Here is an 18986-nt window from a genome sequence, read left to right as displayed (position 1 = left end):
GTCCCGCCTTCGCTACACCTCTGACACACCCCCTTGAACTTTGGCCGTTCCTGTGACGGAAAGCAGTTGGGGACGTCCAAAATCGGCTTTCGATTTATACCGATTTGGACAACCCTGTGAGAAGGACGTCCATCTTCCAATTTATGTCAAAAGATGGGCATCCTCTTTCGAAAATGAGCCCGATAGGCTGCAACTAGGCACTTACATGGCCTTCATGCATAGGTGAGCTGTTCTAATATTACCCTCCGCGATAGTATCTTTTGGTCTGTCTATATCAGTGTTTCCAAAGTCCAGTCCTGGAGTATCCCGTGACGGTTGGGTTTTCAGGATATTCACAATGAATATGTATGAAAGAGATTTGCATATAATGGAGGCAGGACTGGACTGGACTTGGGAAACACTAGTCTATATCATTTTTATTTAGAAGAATATGTGGAAGTAAAGGTCGGCAAACCAGCTAAAGGTGATATCTTTGTATTACCCCCTAATGTAATGCATTTGTAACTAGCTTCTAAGAGCCATGCTCTGTTCAGCAGGTCAGTGCACTTTAAAAGATTGATTTTGTGGCTTCAGTGTTCTTGTCCTAGTTTACAGAAATACCTCGCAATTCAGTTTACAGTATGCTCAGTTGGCTTCAGCCAGGGGTCTTCTTCCTTGCAAGGGGGTATGTTGCATGCCAAATATCTACCAGGCTGCTTTACAATGTGAGCTCTCATTCTCTCAGTACAAGACCCAAGGGAAATGGACCATTCTGCTTGTTTAGATAGTTGACAATCCTATTTCTTTCTTTCTTTCTTTCTTTCTTTCAAGATGCAAGCGATCAAAGGGAAGAAATTTATGTTGGAAATCACATACCTTGCTCAGAAACTTTCAACAGTTACTGTGTACATGGAAAATGTGAATTCATTTTTTCTACTCAAAAGGCTTCTTGTCGGTAAGTCAATACATGGGGGAGGGGCATGCATTATTAGTGTGAAGTACACACCTAACCAGAGGTTATTTTATTCATTAACATGCATATTTGATCACATGTGCACATTTATAAAAACGCAACCAGTGTAAAAAGTACACGCATCACTCAGTGGCCCATATTTTGATAGTGGGTGGAGCGCATGTGCATAGATTATAAAATGCAGTAATTTATATATGTTCTTTTGTGAAGTACATTAAAACATTTACACCTTTTTCTGAGCAGATGTGAGTAAGTGCACCGTCAATGTAGCCACGTTCTCTACCATTTACACTAGTATTTCATTAAAAAGTATATGGGGCTGATATTCTTACCATGGGAGGAGGCCCAGCTAAATCCCGTGGTCAGTTGTCAGCCCAGATAGTCAATGATTGCCCCATGTAAGCCGCATTGAGCCTGCCATGAGTGGCAAAGCGCGGGGTACAAATGTAACCAAAAAAAAAATGCTGGGCCATTTCCGGTGACCGGCATTGAATATCCGGTTTACTTTTGAACAGTTTAAATTTAACCAGTTGTGTTGATATTTGGAGATGTTCCAGCAATTTAACCAGCTCAATGTGGCTGCTTTACGATAGCCAGCAATGCACTGAATGTTCAGGGATAGCAGGCTATCCTGCTTATAATCGAACGAGAAAAACGCCCAAGTTCCGACCTAAATCGGGAGATGGACGTTTATCTCACAAAAATGAATAACGCGGTATAATCGAAAGCCGAACTTGGACGTTTTCAACTGCACTCCATCGCGGAAGCGTACAAAGTTGATGGGGGCGTGTCGGAGGCGTGGTGAAGGCGGGACTGGGGCATGGTTATTACCTGAACAGAGATGGGCGCCTTTTGCCGATAATGGAAAAAAAGTATGGGTTTGTAGCTAGAATTTAGGGCACTTTTCCTGGACCCTGTTTTTTCACGAATAAGGCCCCAAAAAGTGCCCTAAATGACCAGATTACCACCAGAGGGAATCGGGGATGACCTCCCCTGACTCCCCCAGTGGTCACTAACCCCCTCCCACCACAAAAAATGATGTTTCACAACTTTTTATTTTCACCCTCAAATGTCATACCCACCTCCCTGGCAGCAGTATGCAGGTCCCTGGAGTAGTTGTTAGGGGGTGCAGTGGACTACAGGCAGGTGGACCCAGGCCCATCCTCCCCTACCTGTTACAATTGTGCTGCTTAATGCTTAGTCGTCCAACCCCCCCCCCCCAAACCCACTGTACCCACATGTAGGTGCCCCCCTTCACCCCTTAGGGCTATAGTAATGGTGTAGACTTGTGGGCAGTGGGTTTTGAGGGGGATTTGGGGGGCTCAACACACAAGTGAAGGGTGCAATGCAACTGGGAGCTCTTTTACCTTTATTTTTGTTTTTGTAAAAGTGCCCCCTAGGGTGCCCGGTTGGTGTCCTGGCATGTGAGGGGGACCAGTGCACTACGAATCCTGGCCCCTCCCATGAACAAATGCCTTGGATTTATTCGTTCTTGAGCTGGGCGCTTTCATTTTCCATTATTGCTGAAAAACAAAAATGCCCAGCTCACAAATTGTCGAATAAAACATGGACGTCTATTTTTTTCGAAAATATGGTTCGGTCCGCCCCTTCATGGTCCCGTTCTCGGAGATAAACGCCCATGGAGATAGACGTTTTCATTCGATTATGCCCCTCTATATCGCTCGATTATAGTCAGTTATCTCCTAGCTGCTAACCAGGAATATTCACCCTTGTAGTATCAGCATTTGAAGATAAATATATTTATCCTTCTGAGTGGTTTAAGAACATACGATGTTGGAAACATTTCTTTTCGATGGCATATTTTGTTGTGTGGGAAAGGGATAAAATACAGTGACTGAGAATTTACAATTTACAATGACTTGTGATATGATATAGCTGGATTTCTTAGATGTGAAACTCTTTCAGCATGGTTGAGCTATTGTAACAACTTTGTATCGAAGAAGTGTCCAAATACTTCACAAATTCCCATCCTTACTGCCTGTGTTACAGTCTGCCTATTAGCCAATTTTTAAGAATATGCCGGATTTGTTCTTCAACAGCAGATTTTGAAAGTCTGGCGGAGCCCCTTTTTTGAAGTTTCAGAACGAAAGGCTCCTAGGATCAATCATTAGGAAAGCGATAAATGGTACTCGTGCCCCCATAGCTAATCCTTCTACTTGTTGAGAATAGTACCCCTGGAATCTAAAGTAATAATCACTGGATCTTTGTATCGTCCAGTTAAACCAAGGTTTCGATAATGTATTGAAGAAAGAGATACCAAACACATGCATACCCAATATATCCTCTTCACATTCTGAGGGTGTTTTTTACAAAGTAAAATTTATGCATATGTGGCAAGATGCATGCACAAAATGGCTCTTAACCCAGGTGTAAACGTTTGCACAATAAAAGAAAAAAGAGTAGGGTAAACAAAGAGAGGCATTTTCGAACAGGGACACCCATCTCTAAGGGCGTCCGCGCGAAGGGGCGGGGCATTCCATATTATCGAAACAAGATGGGCATCCATCTTTCGTTTCGATTATACGGTTGGGGATGCCCAAATCTCAACATTTAGGTCGACCTAAGAGATGGTCGACCAAAATGTTGAGATGGTCAACCTTGGTTTTCACCAATAATGGAAACCAAGGACGCCCGTCTCAAAAATGACCAAATGCAAGCCCTTTGGTCGTGGGAGGAGCCTGCATTCGTAGTGCACTGGTCCCCATCACATGCCAGGACACCAACTGGGCACCCTAGGGGGCACTGCAGTGGACTTCAGAAATTGCTCCCAGTTGCTTAGTTCCCTTACCTTTGGTGCTGAGCCCCCCAACCCCCCCCCCAACCCCACTCCCCACAACTGTACACCACTACCATAGCCCTAAGGGGTGAAGGGGGGCACCTACATGTGGGTACAGTGGGTTTCAGGTGGGTTTTGGAGGGCTCACATTTACCACCACAAGTGTAATAGGTAGGGGGGATGGGCCTGGGTCTGCCTGCCTGAAGTGTACTGCACCCACTAAAAACTGCTCCAGAGACCTGCATACTACTGTGATGGAGCTGGGTATGACATTTGAGGCTGGCATAGAGGCTGGAAAAAATGTTTTTTTTTATTTTTTTGGGGGGTGGGAAGGGTTGGTGACCACTGGGGGAGTAAGGGGAGGTCATCCCCCATTCCCTCCGGTGGTCATGTAGTCAGTTCGGGCACCTTTTAGAGGCTTGGTCGTGAAACAAATTGGACCAAGTAAAGTCGGCCAAATGCTCGTCAGAGACACTCTTCTTTTTTACATTATCGGCCGAGGACGCCCATCTCTTAACCACGCCCCCGTCCCACCTTCGGTACATTGCCAACACACCCCCATGAACTTTGGTCATCCCCGTGACAGAAAGCAGTTGAGGACACCAAAAATCGGCTTTCGATTATGCCGATTTGGGCGACCCTGAGAGAAGGACGCCCATCTCCCGAATTGTGTCAGAAGATGGGTGCCCTCTTTCGATTATGCGGCTAAAAGTGACTCTTCCAAAAACATGAGGGAGTCAGGAAATCTTCAAACACAGTGTTTATTTCAATAAATACACCTTGGGTACTCAATATGCCTTTGAGTAGAACGGAGGAAAAGAGCTTTTTCTTTTTTTTTTTTTTTTCTTTTTTCATTTCGTTTTTAGTCTGTTTTGTTTGAAAAATAATGTGGAGGGGAAGGATTGGTGGGGAACAAAACAAAAATTGAGTGAAACAACATTTGGAAAAGTATCCTCAAAACCAAATGAAAAATGTCCAGTGTGGCCACCCATTTATCATGATATTGGGTGTTGGCTGTATGGTTTCTTAGGAGTCCTTTTATAAAGGCATGCTGGAAAATGGCTTGCGGTAGTGTAGGCGCAGGAAAAACGCCTCTATGCAAAGTCCAAAGCAAACAGAAAAGTAGAGAATGCAACATGAGCTTCACCACAGGGAGTGTTAAATAGAACACCTTTATTAGCACCAAAGACCTGACGTGGGGCCGTGTTTCAGCGGAAAAGACCCACCTGCCTCAGTGGTCAAGGATAACACTGTTCCAGTGGTGTGTTTTGGCACAGCAGGTTGTTTTTTTTTTTGCTTTTGCTATTGGATCTACGTGATCCTATTGCATTATCTCAACAAGTTTTACTACTAGCACCTTAAGCTACACTGTCCTGCCAGTAATGTTATCCTTGACCCCTGATGCAGGCAGGTCCTTCCCGCCAAAATACGGCCCCATGTCGGGTATTTGTTTAGTGCTAATAAAGTTGTTCTATTCAACACTCCCTGTGGTGACGCTCATGTTGCATTCTCTACTTTTCCGTTTACTTTCTAGTCTCTTCACCAGGCCCAGAATTACAGGAAAATGTTGATAAACCCTTCATCCTATCACACAGATATCCTGAATAATTCAGCAACTACGTAGCATGCCTCCATTTAATTGATCTTTCTTCCTTTTGCTCCTTCGTGCATCATGGTGGAAGAAATGAGCAGCACAGCAGTTATATACCGCCTTCAAAAAGGCGGTAAATAAATCCTAATAATAATAATTGTATTATATCTCTGTTATTTGAATTTCAGTGCTGTTAAATGTGTATATTTTTTATCCTGTTTCACGGTAGTTCGATTACTAGATTTCAGTTTAATGTTTTCTCAAGTTTATCTCATTTATTGTATTTATGTCTATTCTTGGCTGCTTTACTATTGTTATGCTGTTAACAAAATTGTAAGTTTAATGTTAAACTGTACCTGCTGTACACCACCTTGGGTGAATCTCTTTATAAAGGCGGTTAATAAATCCCAGTAAATAAATAAATAATATAGGGCTTGATGACCTAAGCTTTTCCCCATAGGCAGAAAAACGCCTTGGGGGGAAGTTATCAAAGTGGGCTACAGTTAAGACGGATTATTTTACCCATGTCTTATTTTATGTATTTTATGCTAAAATAGCACGACTTGTGGTAAAATAACCTATATTAAGGATAGCCCACATTGATAACTCCCCCCTCAGTTTAGCAGCATTCTCAATAATTTTGCTGTAACAAAGCACAATCTGCAATATTTTATAATATTTTCAAATTTCTCTATTTTGTTATGAAAACTAGAATTGTTCCTTACCAAGTAAGAGGCCTTTTTACTAATGTGTGCCTAGTACTGCTTAAAATGGTGCACTGTGGGACATGTTCAGGCATCCTGAGGTAACTGCCAAATGTGTATGCATAAACCACAAACTAAAAATATTTTTAAAAACATTTTTAGCACGTCTGAGGTAGAGAGTGGGTGTTCCTTTGCTAATCAGCACAGCTACATTACCACATGCTAATTGGTTAGCGCAGGAATAACATGTCAGCCCTTTGGCAGTAAGTGCAAACCTAATTTTTTTCTTAATGGCCGCACGCTAACGGCAAAATTAGTAAAAATGGCCTTAGTGCACTGGAAAAGCATGCTAAGGCCACTTTATACCGCAGCTTAGTAAAAGGATCCAAGGTTCTTTTTCTTGATGTTTTTATCCTCTTTAATTTCCAAAACATACAACTGCTTCTTACAATCCAGTATCTTGATGTCCATAACCTTGGTTGTGTTCAGACTGTCTTGCAATGGATAAAGTTGCATATTCTTTTCTGAAAGAGACTTATAAAACCCAACAATAACTTCGCTAAGGGGCCTTTTTACTAAGCTGTCTTAGTACGCCCTTACATGGGTCTTTCCCATGGCTAAGGCCATTTTTACCACACGGGGTAAAATGGCCGATTTTCAGATTTTTTCATTAATGACTAAATGCTAATTTCCCCGTTAACACATGGTCATTAGCTCGTGAGCCTCCACTATCACCAATTTTGTAGATAGTAGGGAGTCGTGCGCTAAACCTGCACTAATGGGTTAGCACGGCAATGCTGATGTGCTAACTAATTTGCATAGATATTCTCGCTCTCTGCCGCCAGAAACACCCCCTGCACCAAAAAATACATTTTATTTTTTAGAGCGTGGGTAGCACGTGCACATGGCAAAATTATGCAGGACCCCTCAATGCACCCTGTGGTGCACCACAGTTTTGTAAAAGGGCCCTTTAATGTCCTGCAGACAAATCAATTTAGATCTTACCAGTGACAGTCTGAAGGGAGAATAGGATGGGTGTTGTTCCTCAGATCACCATATCCAAAGACATCAAGAAAGGTATCAGATCTCTTACAACCACCAATTGTCAACATGTTGCTCACAGCTTCCATGTGATGTGACCTTTCCCAGTCACCTTACATCCAGCAACATCCAGCAACCACTTCAGTCGGGTGAGCACTTCCTGCTAGCATCACTCTGGCAAATCTCACCCCTTGCAAAATCGGGATACTGACATTATTTGTTGTCACCAACACCATGGAATTATTCAGCATGTTTTTGAAAGCCAATGGGACTGTGAAAATCTATGACTCTGGGCTAATATTCAAGTCCAGGGAGCATGCCAGCCATCTTTCTCCAGTGGACATCCCCAATGATGCAGCCTTGGTTTCTGTCTATTTGACCTCTGGCCAAATTGCAAAAATCTATCAAGCCAAAGGAAACAAGGATTAAGCTCTGCAGGGAAGACCTGTTCCTCTCCTTGTACTTAATCATGAGGTAGGTTTAAGAGGAAGAAATGAACACCGGCCAGACACAATTCCAGGATTTCTCTGTTTTGTTTGTAATATTATTATCTAGGAGAACATTTTTGCTAATTAGAGAAAAAAAATCACAGCATGGGTCAGTGATGGAAAGTACTTGGAAATTACTGACATTTATTTGGTTTTGTTTCATTTGGAAAAGCATACAGAAATTTCAAGTTACAGACAGCTGAAACGATTGCTGCTGTATTTTTAAACTTGTTAATGGTGTAAATTAAAACACAAGCATTTCAGAACTCAGCCAAGGATGCATTTCAACCTGTAAATCAAAGACAGCTTGAAACCTTAATTGTTTCCGTTCTTCACTTTCGCCTTTGTTTCTTTACATATCCTGACGGATATGCAGTGTGGAACATATACTGTCATCTCTTTTACTTCTCTTCACTAGTATCCAAATAATAGGCATTTAAACAGCTTGTCACTTGAAGGCTTCCTTTTTCTTATTTTCTCATGACCTTCTGTTCATTTGATGTAATTTTTTTTTTTGTTTGAATCCTCCTAATTCTGTCATTGAAGGGTACATTTTCAATTATAAGGAGCATTTTATCTGGGTCAAAATTAGGTTGCTACAACCCTTAATATGAAATGGTATGGTTGCTCCACTTGAATATTTACAGTAAATATAGAAGGCTATGAGTGATTTTTAGCTTTTCAGAGTTATACTCCGTTGTTGAATGAACCTAGGATGATGTTAGCGTAATAAGACCTATCCAGTCTTTCCAGATCATTCATGTCATTAAGGATATCTACCAGTTGACCACCATAGAAACTTGATCACTTCTGGCACATTTCTCCTTATCCAGCTCAGTTGTTCATATATATGTTTATTTTGAAATGTAATGAATTGGTCATCTGTGGCACTGCCAAATCTAGGTGATTTACAGTCATAAGATAACAGAAAAGGAAACCCATTCAAATACAGGAAAGAAAACAACAAGAATCAATCATACAGACAACAGAAAATTAAAACATCAAAAGCAATAAAAAAAAAATGTTATTAAAATCATGTTATTGCCACTCTGAACTCTGCCTCCAACATCACTGAACTCCAAAAGCATCCAAAAATAAAGTCTTCAACTTACCCCCCTATTTACTATGCCACACGCTAATGCCAACACAGCCCATTCACTTATTGTGCGGCAGCCACTAGCACAACTTAGTTAACAGGGAGGTTAGGTTTTTTTTGTAATTAATAAAAAAAATAGTCTTTGATTTACAAATTATTTATTTACACAAGAAATGCAAAATAAACCAATATCTCTCTTAGACAAAAATGCAAGACAAACTTCAATTACAAACCACCATTAAGCCTCAAGTCCACATCTCAGAGAAAGAATGAGAGCACAAAAACATGAAGAAAAAAAATTCAAACAATAAATTATAAAGATTAATAAACTTCTAATCGTTAGAGCTTTAATCAGATTAATAGATCCTTGATCTTAACTATTCCCTTGATCTTAATCCAACAAGTATCTTTCCAGATGAGAAGGATCAAAAAAATAAATCTCTTCCTCTAGTGTTGTATAACACATATACTGGGAAAGCGAAGAAAAAACATTGCACCTAAAGCAAAAACCTTGGGTTTTAAATTAAGAAAAACTTTCCTTCTTTGCTGAGTGGAATGCACAACATCTGGAAATATCTGTATTGCTTGCCTACAAAACTGCACATGTTTAACCTTGAAGTATAATTTCAATATCTTAATTTTATCCAATTCAGAAGTAAAGGTCACTAATAATGGTGCCATGTAGAATTAGTATCCTGAGAGTCTTCTAGAAACACTCTCAACTGACTTTCCTCTGTGGAAGGTTGTTTTAACTGCTTCATTAGTTACCTTAGGAAGATAGAGACATTTAGAAATAGGAAAACTCTCCTGATCCAAATGTAACATCTCAACAAAATATTCTTGATGAATCTCCAAAGGCAAATTATCCCACAAACGGGGAGCCATAAAGAAAAAAGCGCTATTGTGTGTAGATTCCCTGCAGGCTCCAGATCTGAGGAGGATCTTTCGTAGATGAGCATACATCTATATATATAAAACTCACCCTCAACGTTCTATTGTCTGCTGACGTCACTGAAGCCAGTTCGTATGTTCGAAGCTCTGAAGCCTCGAAAATCACAGTCTGTGGGGCCCGCCCTCTTGTCAAACGTTATGACGTTGAGGGCGGAGCAGATTCTCACCTCCAACGATCTACTCAGGCCACAAACTCCGGATTTCCACACTGTTTCTCTGCTCCACCCTCGCGTCAAAACACGATGACGTCGAGGGCGGGGCACGAAAACCGCCACCCACACAGAGCTACAATGGAAACAGCAGTGGTGCACGCTACGCACCAGGTAAAACCGCGACGAGCCATGCAGCCATGAAACCCTTGCTAGAGCCCGTTTCATTGCGCTCAGAAACGGGCCTTTGTTTACTAGTATTCCTATATTTCATCCAAGACTGAGCCATCCAAAGCTATAAGTAAATTACAGGATGTATTATAGTGATGGTTCTTGTTGTCAAAGCTAAAAAAAAAAAGTTGTAAATTAAAAGACATTTGAAATTAAGATGAAAAGCATTGCCCAGTGGTTCGTAAGGCAGGGATCCATCCTTCTAGTCAAGAGGCAACGGATTCAAGACCAACTCTTGCACACCCCAGTCAATGATGGCTTTATCCAAAAGTATTTATTTCACTTTTTAGATCATACTGTGTTGATACAACCAAACTACTAGCTGTGTCTCTCTGATAGGATGCAAGTTTTGTCATTAACAAGAGATCGTAATCAAAAAGCACGTGTACTCACATAGATCTGTCTGGTAGGTTCTGTAGGAAATCTGGTAAAACAGTTTTTTAGGCAAGATGTATTTCAAATCTCTGGAAATTATACCACTTAATGACTGTCTGGTCAATATTCAGCCAGTAGTGGTCAGTGTTTATTTAAATGCCCATTTAAATGCCCATTGTGGCTTCTTTCTCAAAATGGCTGCCACAACCTCTAGTGTCAGCCTTTTAATATTTGCTAGTTACATAACCTTGTCACTAGTTGAATTGAATATTACAGCTCACTATTTAATGGCATTCAACAATCAGCCCTTGGAAGACTGCAATTAGTGCAAAATACTGCCATTTGCCTCTCCACCATGCATATTTCAATGATCATGTCACCCATCTATTCTTGAAATATCATTGGCGCCTGGTGAGTTACAGAATTAAATTAAATTATAACATTTAAAGCCATGTGGGTAGGCTTGTATGCATCCTTCTTCAATACACTTTTCCCTCTTATTCCCCACATCTGTAATGATAAATTAGTTGCTATGCCTCATCCATCTCAAGTTCGACTAACTTCCATTCAGGGGTCTGTTTTCTGTATACTAGTTTTTCTATTATAGAACTTGCTCCCCAAATATCTCCATCTGGAGAGATCCTTGCCAAAATTTAAGGCCTTCCTCAAGACTTACCTAGTTTACTAGGCTTTGGGAGAGGATTAGACACTATCTTGGAACAGGTGAAGTATATTACACTTAGTCTTGTTGTACTTTTATAAGTCTTGTTGTACTTGTATAAGTCTCTAGTGAGGCCCCATTTGGAGTACTGCGTGCAGTTCTGGAGACTGCACCTATGGAAAGATATAAACAGGATGGAGTCGGTCCAGAGGGCGGCTACAAAATTAGTAAGTGGTCTTGAATGCAAAAATTATAGGGACAGGCTTATGAACCTCAACATGTATACACTGGAAGAGAGGAGGGAGAGAGGAGACATGATAGAAACGTTTAAATATCTCAAGGGCATTTATGTACAGGAAGAGAGCCTTTTTAAAATGAAGGACAGCTCTGGAATGAGGAGGCATATGACATAGTTAAGAGGGAATAGGCTTAGGAGTAACCTAAGGAAGTATTATTTCACAGAAAGGGTGGTGGAGGCATGGAATGGCCTCCCGGTGGAGGTTGTGGAGTCGAGGACTGTTCCAGAATTTAAAAAGGCATGGGATAAGCATGTGGGATAGCTTAGGAAAAGGAAGTGTTAGGGGTTACAGAGGATGGGCAGACTGGATGGGTCATATGGCCCTTATCTGCCGTCATGTTTCTATGTTTTCCTTCTTCTCTTTTCATTGTTTTACAATGATTTTATACCATTTTGATATGTAATGACTTATTTATTTTATTTTATGACTTATTTATTCAATGACAAGCAGGCCATATTCTCACACGTAGGTGACGTCGTCCATGTCGCCCGGTGCAGAGCTTAAATAGCTTTAAGAACATGCACAGCATTTCTACTGCAAGAGCACAGAATCATTGGTGTTTTCTCATCCACAGTGAGGAGAGAATGTGATTGTCCCATGCTCCCCACAACGTCTGGTGCATGAGTAGTGTTTTTTCGATTTTGTACCTTCTGGGGTTTTGGGGGGCTTATTTTATTAAGAAAAATGTCCTCTCCCTCCCTTTATATTTTCCGTTCAATTTTTATCCACATTTAAGTTTTCTTTCTTTTTACCATGCTCTGTAGGCCCTCTTAGGCCTGAGTTCCGGTTGGGCTCTATTTTTCAGGTGCTTGTCCCTTTTTTCTATCACCATCAAGCCATTTGATTTGGCCATGGCTGTTGGCCATGGCTGTTTTCCCTTCCATGTCATTGAAGGTTCCCAGTTGCTTTAAGTGCTGTAGCTGGTGCAATAGGACCATCTCTGGCAGTCACTCATTCCTGGTGTCTGGGGCCTGAACATACCTCTTCTAGCTGTGTTCTTTGCCTTCTTATGAAGAAAAGAACCCAGCTGGCAAGAGGCGCTCAGAGAGAGAAGATTTTTGGAGCCTGGTCTGAAGTATCAGTATCAGCATTTATTTAGATTTTGCTCACACCTTGTTCAGTAGTAGCTCAAGGTGAGTTACATTCAGGTACTCTGAATATTTCTCTGTCCCAGGAGGGCTCACAATCTAAGCTTGTACCTGAGGCAATGGAGGGTTAAGTGACTTGCCCAAGATCACAAGGAGCAGCAGTGGGATTTGAACCGGCCACCTCTGGATTGCAAGACCGGTGCTGGAACCACTAGGCCACTCCTCCACTCCATTGACATCTCCGGAAATTGCATTGGCATTGAGCTTATTGGTCCATATGGCTGAAATGCCTGTCTCAGACACTAGGAGTGGATGTGCTTCAAGTGGGTCTCCACTGGCCTCAACGCCAACCGCTATGCAGGGCCCCCGGGACTGGTCAGCTTCGGACCCGACTCCGAGGATACGTGGGGATTTGACAACGTCCTTGTCGAAACCAAGGAATTGATTGCAGGCACTGAGCGAAGCCCAAGAAGGATGGGCATTGATACCTCTTGGTACTGGGAGCCCCGGGGCACCGAGGGATTCAGTTCCCGATAAACGTAGGCACCAGGAGGACCGCTCCCTCTCCATACAGGAGGTGCTTATGTGTGGGTCTCCATGCAGCCAGGACCAGGCACCTGTCTTGAATCCCTGCAGTTCAGTATTCTATCTCTGAACCGACACCCTAGCCTTCCTGAATGGCATTTCTCGATGAGCGCATCCAAGCCATGCTCCCTGAGCTCTTAGTGGAGTTTCTGCAACAGTGTCCATTGGTGTCTGAGGTGCTTGCATCAGCCGTGCCTCTTACTGGTGCCCCGCAAGGCCCTTAGCCTGCGGTGAGGTCTCTAATGCCAGTGTCATGTGCAGCACTGGTGTCGACAGCCACCCATGTTGGCACTCCCTCAGCGTCAGTGGAAAAAGCTTTGCCCGAGTCAAGAGTGGAACCGACACATTGACATCCTTCACGAGGACATGGCTCCTCTATTTCGAGGCAGTCTTGGTCTCAGCACTCCCATGAGGACTTTTTTTGCCAACACCAAGTCCATAAACCACTACTAAATGGACTTGGGAAACATCCACAATTCCAGGAATAACATGTATAAAATGTTTGTATGTTTGGGAAGCTTGCCAGGTGCCCTTGGCCTGGATTGGCTGCTGTCGTGGACAAGATGCTGGGCTCGATGGACCCTTAGTCTTTTCCCAGTGTGGCATTACATATGTACTTATGTACTATATGTACCAATTAGGAGCGTCCATAGGAGTCTGAAGAGGATCCATGGTACTTCTCAGAGAAGGAGTCCTATGGTATCCCATCTGACCCCATCTCCAAAGGAAAAGAGGAAGACTTCATCTGAGTGCCTTTCCTTCCCAGGTTTTGTAGGTAAATGGTGGCTGCCATTCCCATTCATTTGTAGACAGAGGACAAGCTCAGGGCTAAGAGGTTCAACGTCCTGGCTTACGAAGTTCTTCCTAGAGAAACTGTGATGGTCCCACTTCATAGGATCCTGAAAGATGTTCAGGTGAAGAACCGGGAGTCCCCTCTGTCAATCCTTATTATATTCAAAAAGATAGACACCATGTATCAGATCCAGAGTTCTCCAGGGTTTGACAAGCCTCAGTTGCCTTATCATTCCTTGGTGGTGGAATCCATGTTCAAAAGAGCCAGGAGTTCTAGGGATTTGGCGCCCCCTGGCAGAGAAGCTAGAACCTTGGATTTTGGGGGCAGAAGATGTATCAGGTTTCTATGCTCATCTCTCATATTCAATCATACCAGCTCTACACGAGCCTATACTTGCAGAACATGGTGTGCAGTATGTCTGATTTAGTGGATTCTCTCCCACAGGTGCAGGCCGAATCTCTTCGCCAGTTGGTCAATCAGCAGAAGGTGTGTTCAAAGTTGTTGGCCAGGGGCACCTATGACACCTTTGATGTGGCATCCAGGATCTCTGTCCAGAGTATAGCGATGTGCAGACTCTCGTGGCTGCATTTCTCTGACTTGGACCCGGTGGTCCAGCAGAGGTTGACGGATGCAATGTGGCAGGGAGGTAACCTTTTTGTAGACAAGGTGGAGGAGGTCACTGACTTCATCAAGAAATACACTGACATCACTGACACTCTCTCCCAACAGGTGTCTTCTGCACTTTCCTACTGATCAAGTAGGTTTTTGGGCAAGTCAAAGAGGGGTCCCTACTACTCTCAGAGGTGTACACTCCTTCCTCTCACCAGCCTCAGCAGGCTCAATCCCAGCACACTCATTCTCATCAACAGCATGTGCCCAAGGCCCAGCCAGCTCCCCAGTCAAAGCCAGGGATGAGCTTTTGACTGGTTCCAGCAGAGCATAACAGCAGTAAAGGTAATCATCCCGGACGACCTCCCAGTCGGGGGGAGGCTGAATTTTTTTGAAGAAATGTGACCCCTTGTAACTTCTGACCAGTGGATTCTCCAAATAGTCCATCCCAGTTATGCTGAACACCACCAAATTGCCCACTGAGTGCGTCTCATTTCTGCTGTCAGCACAAGCAGGAACTTGCAGAGGAACTCTCCGCTCTTGGCAGTACTTTTACTTATAACAAGTTACATTTTTTTTTTTGCAATACATTTTACTTGTAACGAGTTACATTTAAGCTGTACTTTTGTGCTTAGTAACAAAGTACACATTTGGAAAGTAGTTTTTCTTTTAATGTATTTTCCAGCTCTCTGCTTCTCCCCCTCTACAGGATTTTCAAGTGATGTCAGATGCGGCTTGCAGCTGATTGGGCACGAACTTCTCGGCTCACACTAATAAACTACTATGGGAGATGTGTGAGACCCAGCTCTCTGTAGTGCCACTGCTGCTTCCTGCACCAGGCCTGCCTCCTCTGATGTACACTTCAAGGACTAGCATGAGAAGTACTAGCGGCGCTGCAGAGAGCTGGATCCTGTCTATCTCCCATCATAGTTTAAGAGCGCAGGCCCAGCGGAGGTGGAGGGGAAAGAGAGAATTTAGGCAAGACTGGATGGGTGGGGAGAGAGAGAGAGTGACAGAGAGAGATGGAGCAATACTGGATAAAAGTGGGAGAGAGACAGAGGCAATGGGCCTGGGGAGAGAAAAATTGGGCAAGACTGGATAAGTGGGGAGGGAGAGAGAAACGAGGCAAGACTGGATGGGAGGGAAGGAGAGAGAGAGAGAGTGACAGAGAAATGGGGCAATACTGGATAAAGGCAGGGGGAAGTGGCTATGGGCTGGGGAGAGTGAGAGAAATTGGACAAGACTGAATAGGTGGGCACATAGGAGTCAACTTTTCAAAGTGATTGGGGATGCTAAACCCAATAGAAATTACCCCTCCCTGAACACACAGGGATTGCTCAATATTGGGGGTGCTCAAGCACCCACAGTCCTGGATCAGATCAGTGTTGGAGTTGGTTGTACTGGGAGAGATGAAGAAGACAGAAGAGAAAAAAATGACACATGTACAGGAAACCCATGGAAAAAGAGATAAAAGAAGGCAGGAAAGCAGTAACTATAGGTTGGGACTAACAAAATTAGAAAAATTAAATAGCCAGATAGCAAAGGTAGAAAAAAGAATTTTTTTTTTAAAATTTAGGATAAAGTAATGCGGTAACCATGTTAGTAGTCCACCTTAAAAGTTAATAAATATAAATAAAATTTTAAAAACAAAAAACAAGGTGACACCTTTATATTGGACTATATACATTTTTTTTTACTAACTTTTGGACACTGAAACCTACTTCTTCAGGTCATATAGTATACTGCTGTAATAGTATACTTGTTCTGACTTAAGGAAGGAGGTTTTTGTCTCCAAAAACTAGTCTAATAAAAATGTATTACTTATTTTCTGTTTTTGTTTTATTTGTTAATTTTTAATGTAGCAATTGGAATATATAAGCTTTTAAAATTTACATCTGCTGTTTTTATATTTTGCATGGTACAAAGGGACGTGTAATTGTTTCTATTTCTTTGGTTTTGCACTGTATGCAGAGTATGGCTTCTCAGGGGTTCAGTTTAATTTTTGTCTATATATTTCTATTTTTAGTTTGTGGTTACTTATTCTATAATTCATAAGGGGCTACCTCTGTTCATGTGTGAAAAAGGCCTGGTATTCTGTTAGCATCAAGTGTCTGTGTAGGACTAATCTGTGCTAATCCAGCTTGTTTTGTTTTACTTTGTAGTAAAAAAAAAACTACTTTTAAGAGATGTACTTTCTTCTTTTTTGGGGATAAGACTTTCTACTTTTACTTCACTACTTTTGAATCTAGTACTTTTACTTTTTACTTAAGTACTTTTAAAAAGTAGCGAGCCCATCTCGCGTCCCAACCTAGACCTAAGGGCCCTGAACAAATTCCTGGTCAAAGAAAAGTTCAGGATGATTTCCCTGGGCACTGTTTTCCCCATGATTCAGGAAAACAATTGGCTGTGCTCTCTGAACTTCAAGGATGCTTACACTCACATCCCGATACTTCCAAGTCACAGGAAGTATCTTTGATTTTGGTTGGGGACACATCACTTCTAGTACCATGAGTTGCCTTTTGTCCTTGCGTCGGCTCCCAAGGTTTTCACCAAGTGTCTTGCAGTAGTCACAGCTTCACTACACAGACTGGGAGTCCATGAGGGGAGTAGTCCATTTTAAAGAAGAGAAGCCAAAGTTGCAAACAGCAAAAGTTAGCGTGTATTGAAAGCTTGACAGGTCAGACCGCCCCCCCCCCCCACCCCCCATGGTTTCTTGTGAAAGTTAATCTTAAAATGGCTTTGTGTCTGATGCCTGCTGCTTCGTGTTGTGAAAAAAACAGATCCTTTTGAAATAAAATTATGAAGGCTAAAATGCCTATTTTCTTTCCTGTGAGAAAAAAGGTTAAGCAACTCACATTCCTCCATGACTGTAGGGGGCAGTATTGGGGGCATTTGACATCCCTTCCCATCACATGACCCCATCCAAGACAGCAGCTAGTAGTGGAAACAGGAAGTGATGTAGTGTGCTCAGTGGTAGCTGCCATCTTGGAAAAAGAGGAGTGTCTATGATGTCACTTCCTATGACATGTCTAAAAGGGATGGGGTTTTGGGCAGGGTTATGCAAAAGAGATGAGGTTTGGGGTGAGGCTATGCAAATTAGGTGGGGCAAGGTGTGTGATTATGCAAAGTGATGGGCTTGGGCTGGGCTATATCACATCTGGTGATGTCATCATTTCTGATTGGCTGAGAACCTGGAAGTGGGCATGTCACCTGTCAAAATCAATTAGTTTGACAAATGCCAGTGAGATACACTACTAACCTGAAACAATATACAACTGTGTGAATGTGCAGCCTGGGGTTATGCAAAAGGGGGCTGGGCTTGTGACAGGGCTATGCAAATAAGTGGGCGTGTGGTGTGGTTATGCAAAAGGGGTGAGGCCACGATGTCAAATCTGGTGATGTCAGCAAAGTGGGCGGGGTATGGGCAGGAGTGGGCATGGCTCGGGCAGAGCTTGGGCATGGTTTGTGTGTGTCCTTACTTCTGATTGGCTGAGAATCCGGAAGTGGGTATGTCACCTGTCAAAATCAATTAGTTTGACAAATGCCAGTGAGATATACTACTCAGGTTAATTACTATTTTGCCCTTGCCGTTGCGAGATCCAGTTGACAAATGGTTGTTGTTTTTGGTGAGCCTTGTAGCTAGGGATTCCCACATGTGAGAATATGGCCTCCTTGTCCTCGGAGAAAGCAAAGATACTTATCTATTGCATGTATTCTCAGAGGACAGCAGGCCATTCATTCTCACAAACCCTCCCATCTCCACTTTGAGTTGTTTTCCATGCTATGTTATTGCACTGATGGTCCCGTGCTCTCGCAGTGGGTGGGAAGGCACTCACACATGTGTGGTGGGGATACTGCATGTTTTCTTAAAGCTATACTAACTTGTTTAAGCTCCACACCGGGTGACGAGGATGACGTCACCCACATGTGAGAATAAATGTCCTGCTGTCCTCGAAGAATACCTGCTACAGGTAAGTATCTTTGTTTTATTTATTTATTTATTTTATTTATTTATGACATTTAAACCCCATATTATCCCAAGCATGCTTGGGTTCAATGTGGCTTACAAGTGAAACAACAAGGATATACAGTAATACTTGCAAAAGAGTATGGCAAAATTGGTAGTAAACATAAACAGTGGCCATCCTAGTATTGCTAGCGATTTACAGCCCAATATGCAAAACCTTTTACCTGACCACTGACCAGTTAAATCACTTGATTGGGGCTAGCCACTAATATTCAGTTGTACTTAACTGGCTACGTACCGCTGAATGTCTTGGTTAGCATCGAACACAAAACCAGCTAACTTGGAGGCGTTCTACTACTACTACTACTTGACATTTCTAAAGCGCTACTAGGGTTACGCAGCGCTGTACACTTAAGCATCCATGGTTAGTGCATAAACGGGACCAGATAATTGTCTGTCCTATCTTTTTGTGCTAATCCATGGCCACTTAAGTGCTGAATTGACTTAAGTGGCTATGTTCTAGCTGGCTTGAAAACAATGGGATATTCAAAGCCGAAGCCCACAGAGGTCCTGGCTTTGAATATCCAGGAATAAATAACACTGTTTTGG

At 42.6% G+C, this 18986-nt stretch overlaps 1 protein-coding gene across 1 annotated transcript in view; it reads left to right on the top strand.

Moving 5' to 3' along the window:
- TMEFF1 (transmembrane protein with EGF like and two follistatin like domains 1) overlaps positions 1-18986 on the top strand; it is a 451913-nt gene that overhangs the window by 410007 nt on the left and 22920 nt on the right. The window contains exon 8 of the mRNA XM_030204848.1: positions 811-934. Coding sequence (XP_030060708.1) covers positions 811-934 — 124 coding nt within the window. The remainder of the gene's footprint in view (positions 1-810; positions 935-18986) is intronic.

Source organism: Microcaecilia unicolor, chromosome 1, assembly GCF_901765095.1.
Source record: "Microcaecilia unicolor chromosome 1, aMicUni1.1, whole genome shotgun sequence".
NCBI classification, from domain to species: domain Eukaryota; kingdom Metazoa; phylum Chordata; class Amphibia; order Gymnophiona; family Siphonopidae; genus Microcaecilia; species Microcaecilia unicolor.
Note: the sequence above shows the minus strand (reverse complement) of the source record. Positions and strands in the feature narration are given on the sequence as shown.